At 53.8% G+C, this 7,118-nt stretch overlaps 1 protein-coding gene across 1 annotated transcript in view; it reads left to right on the top strand.

Moving 5' to 3' along the window:
• LOC104491369 (proton-coupled amino acid transporter 1-like) overlaps window positions 1-7,118 on the top strand; it is a 16,676-nt gene that overhangs the window by 4,390 nt on the left and 5,168 nt on the right. The window contains exons 7-9 of the mRNA XM_010133781.1: window positions 1,354-1,572; window positions 1,813-1,911; window positions 3,319-3,485. Coding sequence (XP_010132083.1) covers window positions 1,354-1,572; window positions 1,813-1,911; window positions 3,319-3,485 — 485 coding nt within the window. The remainder of the gene's footprint in view (window positions 1-1,353; window positions 1,573-1,812; window positions 1,912-3,318; window positions 3,486-7,118) is intronic.

The following is a 7,118-nucleotide window of genomic DNA, read 5'->3' as shown; positions in this document are numbered from 1 at the left end:
CGCTCAGCTGGCTCCTGCGCTGTAGGAAACTGGGAATATCGAGTCCCTGTTCACAGTTCCACCAGCTCAGTGCCCCGCAGGCACCACTCAGTGGTGCTCTGCCATGTGCTCCTGCTCTGCTCTTGCGGCAGGGTTGGGAGAGCAGCAGCTGAGGAGGTTCCCTTTGTGCTGCCTGGTGGGACGGCTGGGAAGAGTAAACATGTGAACATCGGTGATCTGATGCCAACAGCCCTGAGAGCAGGAGCGAGCAGGATGTGTACATGGGGCCGGGCTGCTGCTGGTCCCTGTGAACAGCCCCTTGCTGCCGTTTCAAGGTGGGCTTCTTTCTGCTCAGCTCCTTGCAGCAGCGACTGAAGGCTGGCTCCAGGGAAATGTGCAAAAACCTGCAAATCCAACCCACTTTAGGCCACAGATGGGAACCCACTTGGCTTCAGTTGTGGAATTTTTTGTGTGGGGAGAGAGGAGTGTTGCTTGTTTCTTTTTGTGGTGGGGAATAGATGGGGAGTAATGGTGCTAGTGGTACCTCAGGTGAGGTGCCACTGTGCTGGGCAGAGCTTTGGTTTGGGAAGTAGCTTTGGAGAAAGCTGCGGAGAGGCAGGGCAGGCTGGGGCTCGACCAGCACTGCCCCATGGGTGCGTGGCTCTGTGCTGCCCTCTCCCACAGAGGATGCCTCTCCTTTGGAGCAGGACTTGCTCTGGAGCAGGTTAAATTAGTTTGCAGGTGTCCCTTTGCTGCGCTGTCCAGATGGCACCTGGTACCCGAACCAGCTTGGTTGTGGTTGTATTGGTGATTGACAGCATTTCTGCGCTCTTGGGAGGGTTTAATCAGCCACCCAGTTCCTGGGGCAGAACTATCTCTAGAGATGAGCACGTGGCCTTTGGAATGAAAGGCCCCAAGGAAAGGATGATTTCCGATGATGAAAATGAAGTTGGGGGGCCAGCAGTAGCTTCCAGATGTCCTTGTATGGAAAAGGGCACTGAGTGTGTGATGTTGAGTGCAGCAGGGGAAAAAGACCTTTGAGGATATAGCACTTAATGCCTCTTTCCTCTCCTCTCAGTGGGCCACATGGGCAGTGCAAACCAGCCTCTGCTGGATTCATGTGCCTGGCGAGCCTGGGCCTGGGCAGATTTTGTTGTCTTGGCTCAGATGCCATAGCGTGTCCCACCTCTGCTCCTAGCAAGGGATTTGCTTCGAAACTCCCGCAAAACCCACGTTTCTTTAATTTTAATTGACCAGCTGTGTTCGAAAGTGAGCTGGTGGGGCACTATTCCGACCCACCTGGGATGGCTGCCAAGACCCATGGCTCTCAGACCTGCACGATGGGGTTCACCAAGCCTTCTGCTGCTTCCCCAGGTCGTATCTGCAGCAAACGGGACCACCAATGACTGCAGCCCGAACAGGACAGTGATCTTGACCTCCACCATGGACTCTCGGCTATACATGCTTTCCCTCCTGCCTTTCGTGGTGCTGCTCACGTTCATCCAGAATCTCAGGGTCCTGTCTATCTTCTCCATGCTGGCCAACATGGCCATGTTTGTCAGCCTTGTTGTGATCTACCAGTACATCGTCAGGGTACGTGCGTATGGCTGCCCTCTGTCCTTTCTGTCATGTCCTGTGTTTTGGTGGGTGGAGGGAGCTGGACAGTGGGGTGTCTGCACACCGTGGGGTGCTGCTCGCTCATGTGGACATGGCGGTTATCCTCTGCTCCACAGGGCTTTCCCTGCGGCGTGGGGCTGCAAGAGGCAGCGATGAGAGTGGGCCAGATCCTCCCCATCCTGCCCATATCTGAATTCTGCATGGCCTTTTTTCCAGGACATTCCCGATCCCAGGGACCTGCCTCTAGCAGCAGCCTGGAAGACATACCCTCTGTTTTTTGGCACCGCGATCTTTGCTTTCGAAGGCATTGGGGTGGTAAGTCTCGGCATGTGGCAGCGGGGCTGCCTGCACAGGAGGCTCTGCCCGTGCTTGGGCTTGCCGCAGCACCTGCTCGGCGTTGTGGCTGTATTTGCAGATGAACATCTCTGACAGTAGCCCAAATTCTGGATGATGCTGTTAGCTTTAGCCTCCAGGCTGTCTCCTGGGTCAAACCCTGTTGCTTCCACCTGAGGCTGGAGGAGCACACGCTCCAAACCTCAGGAGGTCGGTTGCTGCTTTGAAGGCGGCTGTATCTGGCAGTAGATTGGACTCTGCTGGGAATCGCGCTGGCGGCTGCCTTTGGCTCTGGTGGCTGACCTGTGGATGAGGAATCGTCCTGAGTCTTGTTACCAGGCTGGATCCTCAGCCTGCCTAAGTGGGAGGCCAAAAAGCATGACGCAAAAAAGTGTGACCCATTCCTTCCCACCCTGCTGCGGAGGCACCGAGTTCCCCCTTCGGCAGGCGCGTGGCCCCAGCCTGCCGCAGGGCTGGATTTGCATGTGCCTCCTATGCGAGACGCTGTAAATAGACTGTGTCTGTGGAGAAAAGCTGGGTGGGTGGGTGCAAAGCTTGATGGCTCCCCAAGATGCTGTGGGTTGCTTCCAGGAGCTTCCTTCAAAGGAGAGAAAAATGTTTTCATCTCTTAATATAAGCTGGCTGTGTAAACACAGGCCTGGAGAGGACCCAATCCGTTACAGGGGGAGCGTTTACTGAGTGCTGTGCCCAGGGCAGAGGGCTCGTGCTGGCAGCGGGGCACAAGTGCTCTCTTCCTCACATGACTTGGAGGTGGAGAAGCAAATAAAAGCTTTTCTGGTCCTGCCTCCTCACCAGCTCTGCCACTCTGTCTCTTCTTGAAATCTTCACGACTCAAGGACAGCTATAAAAATGTTTGCTGAAGCCCTATATTTGACAGCAAGTGCTAGTGGTGTAGAGGTGAGGGACATGCCTCTGTCCTTCCCTTTTTTTATTGTCCTGCCTGGTTGAAATCTGTCCAGACAAACTTGATAGGAGAAAGTGTCCTGGTCTTTTCAGCGTCTGCTGGGGAAAATAAGACAGTACAACATGATGGGCTTGGCTGTGCTGTACTGGGGTGCAGTGTGTAATGCAACCAAGGTGTGGGCTGGATGGCATCGCCCCGAAATGCCGGTCACCAATGGGCACAGCTCCTGCCAAGGGGAACGACCAGGTCATTTTGTTAAGGCAAGGGCATGAGTGTCCCTGTCATGCCAAGATGAGGGTCTCAAATGGGAGCACAGAAATCAGATCTCCACTACAGCAGCTTTTTCAGCTGAATTCCTGAGCTTGGCCATGGGGCTGCCCCTCCTGCTTTCCGGGGCTGAGGGGTGTAGAGGAATGGAAGCAACCTGCTGCTCTGTCGTCATCTTCCTCCTCCTCCTCTCGCAGGTGTTGCCATTGGAAAACAAGATGAAGAACCCTCGGCAGTTCCCAGTCATCCTCTATGTGGGGATGACGATTGTCACCATCCTGTACATCAGCCTGGGCGTCCTGGGGTACCTGCGTTTCGGGGCAGACATTCAGGCCAGCATAACGCTCAACCTGCCCAACTGCTGGTGAGTCCCCGTGGGGAGCGGAGGGGCTGGGGGCAGCAGAGGAAGGAGGTCCTGGGCAGGGAGGTGGGAGAGGGGGCAACAGAGGATGTTGCTGCTTAGAAGAACGAATCTGGGTGAGCTTGGGGAAGGATCAACCGTGACGTACCCAAACTGTCTAAAGGAGCTTGTCAAGGGTTGTCTGATGTGTGGGGTGCTGAGTCTCATTGCCACATTGTCTGGGCTCTGCAGCTCAGGCTACTTTCTCAGGGTCCCTGCCTGGGTAGGTGCGGCTCCTGTCTTTTTCTTGGAGCCTTGTGGTGACTTTTGGCAGACTAAGCAGTACTCTGGCTGAGAGATATTCAACACAACCCCTGTGAGGCCCTGTCAGAAGGTCGTTGAACAAAAACCGCTTTTGTTCCCCAAAGGAAGCACGTGGCAGACTAACGCAAAGCTGGGATCTCCCAGAGGGGGTGAGATGCGATGTCTCCACGCATGGGCTGTGTTCCTTGTTTGCAGCCCTGGAGCTCAAACTCCCACAGCTGGGCTGTGCATTGTGCCTGGATGCAGCTTATTTCAAGCCAATGCTTTGCGCTGGTGCCGTGAGGATACCCCTTCCTTCCCATGGGGGCTGGGCTCTGCATCTCCCCAAACCTGTCTGTCCTCTGGGATCTGGCGAGGCCTCCTGAGGTGCTCTGGCTGCTGGCTGGAGCCCTGCAGAAATACACGTGGCCTGACCCTGTACCTGCTTACCTGGAGGGGTTGTTTCTCCTCTTGCCTGGGCTGGCTGGACTGCTTGCTAGTCTGTCCTGGAGATGAGTGATTGCTCCATGTCCTGGCTCCACAGTCATAGCAGAGAAGAAATACAAGCAGTTTTTCTTGCCTTTAGGTCAAGAAGTGTGGAGCATGCACATACTGAGAACAAACACCTTTTCCAGCTTGCTCCGCTTCGGGTTATTTGAGAAAGTCCTGTAAAAAATCCATCTCTTGCTTCTCATGACATGCTGCTTTGGGGTGTCTGTGTGACAGGACATGGTGCTGACAGGCGAGGAGGAGCGGAAGAGCAGCTCTTCTCCACATGCTGAAGTACTGCTTGCATGGCAGCACCTCCTGTGCCTTGGTGCAGAGCTGGGGCTGAGGGTTGACGATGCCACGAGGCTTCTTGGAAAGCCGTTCTGTGGCAACTTGGGTTTGCCTAGGAGCACTCTGAAGTTCCACAGTTTCTCTTTGATGTCTCTGCTGGCTTGAAATCCTGCAAGGGATCAGGAGGAGAATTGCAGCTGGGGGTGCCTGGCCCCCTGCCCAGTACATCCTCTCTGCTGGCAGCAGCTGACAAACACTGTGCAGCAGGACCTGCTGCCTCTTCTCTGCTGTTGAAGTGAATTCAGGCAGAACTCAAATCTTGACTCTCTGGTGTAGAGCTGTGCAGCAGGGGCGCTGGAGAAAGCAAAGATTAAAAAAAAATAGAGCCTGGTTTTGCTTTAATTATTGCACTGTGGTTTTCTTGGAATTTGAGTGTATGGACTTTCATTCATGCTGGATCTACGTGGTGACTGAACTGCGGGCTGTAGGTGTCGGTGTGGCAGAAGGTCCTGCTCCTGCCAAGAGCCTTGTCTTGTCCCCTGGAGGGCTTGTGAGCTCTGCCAGGTCCTTGCTGTCAGCGAGGAGGGATGAAGCTGGTGGAAAAGGCGGTGCCCGTGGTGAGGGAGATCTGAATCCCACTGTGCCAAGCACTGCCGGTGTGAATCCCATCCGCGCAGCAAGCTAAAGGGAGGGGTGGAGGGCATGAAAGGCTGCTGCTTCTTCTGCAGGTGGAAGGCAGGTCGGATGCAGGTGTTGGGCTCTGCAGGACACCAGGTCATGCCATGGCCTGTAACATCTGCTGACCTGTAATGCTGCCTGGGAGCTTCTGCAGGAAGTCTCAGCTCTGTTTGCTCTAAGGAATGGTTCATGCCATGGCCTGTAACATCTGCTGACCTGGAATGCTGCCTGGGAGCTTCTGCAGGAAATCTCAGCTCTGTTTGCTCTAAGGAATGGGGTTCTCTTAGAAGAGGGTAATGGGATTTCAGTGACTTGCTGGACTACAGAAAGATTCAATTTCAAATGCGTGTGTCCAGGAGCATCCGTGCTTCCTGTCAAAGAGCTTTTCTGTAAAGAGCTGTAGGGTTTTTCGGGTAGTGAATTGCCCTTTGAGAGCAGTGCCTGCTGAAGCCTGGATACGTGGCAGGGCTCCTGCGGGCTGCTCCTAGCAGAACATACTGGACTTGGAAATGGATTATCTAGAGTAAAGACTAGGATACTTGGGCTAAAGCCTTGACTGCTGCATTCTTGTGCATCAAACTGTAAACGATGGGTGAAGACTTGCTCTTGCAATCAGTGTTCTGCCCATGTTGCTTTGCCTGCGGGTGTTCTCCCCAGCAGTGAAAGGCGCTGGGCTGCAGAAGCTGGTCATAAGGGCTGTGGGTGAGAAGTCATGGGGTTTGCCTGCAGCATGAGAGACAAGGTGGGGATTGTGGCAGAGGTGCTGCATCCTTCCTTGGCTGTAGCCGTTGCCTGGAGGTCTCTAGAACAGATCTGATGAACGTGTTGGGAACCGTTGAGTTACAGGATGACTAAGGACTTTTCCAGCCTCATTTCTCTATAACCGCAGCTTCCTCAAATGAGGAGCGTGTCGGTTCCCAGTGCCCAGGTCTAACCACAGCCTCCAAAATACCGTGCTGCTATGCAGAAATCCTTCCTCGCGTCCTCAGAAGGGTTGCTTCACCCACCATCTGAAGAGTGAAGAAACGCTGTTGTGAGGGGGAAGATGGTTTGTTGCATGTGGCCGGTTGGAGGTAGGTAATGACAGAGCTTACGGTCAAAGGAGGGTATGCCACCTCTTGCAGCTTGTTGGGGTGGCCTGGTGTGGCTCTCTGGGTAGAGTTGCTGCAGTTGGCAGTGCCTCTCCAGGGCCCTGTGTGGACCCTTGTTTTCTGTGCGTCAAGGCTAGAGCTTGAACTCTTCCTTCTCTTGGTATTTATAACGCCCTTTGAGCTGGTTATCCCAGTTCCTGACCTGCAGGGGATTGGTACCCAACCTGTACCTTTTAAAATAACATTTCTTAATTGTGGATTGCCCTGGAGCACTTTATAGCTTTACAGCATCTCTTAACTGAAAATGCAGCGATAAGATAGAGAAGCTGGAGGGTAGGTAGCTCAAGGCTACTGTGCGCTACTGTCACGTGTGTTGGGGTCGGTGCACTCTGGACTCGACAATAGCTTTGTCTTCAGTTTGCCTATCGCAGAATCACAGAATCGTTTTGGTTGGAAGAAACCTTTAAGAGACCTTTAAGATCATCGAGTCCAACCGTTCACCCTGCACTGCCAGGGTCCCTGAACCATGTCCCTCAGCACCACCCCCACACGTCTGTTAAACCCCCCCAGGGATGGGGACTCCACTGCCTCCCTGGGCAGCCTGTTCCAATGCTTCATGTTGCAATGAACTTAGTCCCCTTAAAGAGCCATGTAAGAAAGACAGGGACAGTCTTTTCATCAGGGGCTGTTGTGACAGGACAAGGGGGTGATGGTTTAAAGTAAAAGAGAGAAGATTTACACAGAGATAAGGAAGAAATGTTTTACACTGAGGCTGGCGAAAACCTGGCACAGGTTGTCCCGAGCG

The sequence above is a fragment of the Buceros rhinoceros genome, unplaced genomic scaffold (genome assembly GCF_000710305.1).
Source record: "Buceros rhinoceros silvestris isolate BGI_N320 unplaced genomic scaffold, ASM71030v1 scaffold17463, whole genome shotgun sequence".
Taxonomy (NCBI): domain Eukaryota; kingdom Metazoa; phylum Chordata; class Aves; order Bucerotiformes; family Bucerotidae; genus Buceros; species Buceros rhinoceros.
Note: the sequence above shows the minus strand (reverse complement) of the source record. Positions and strands in the feature narration are given on the sequence as shown.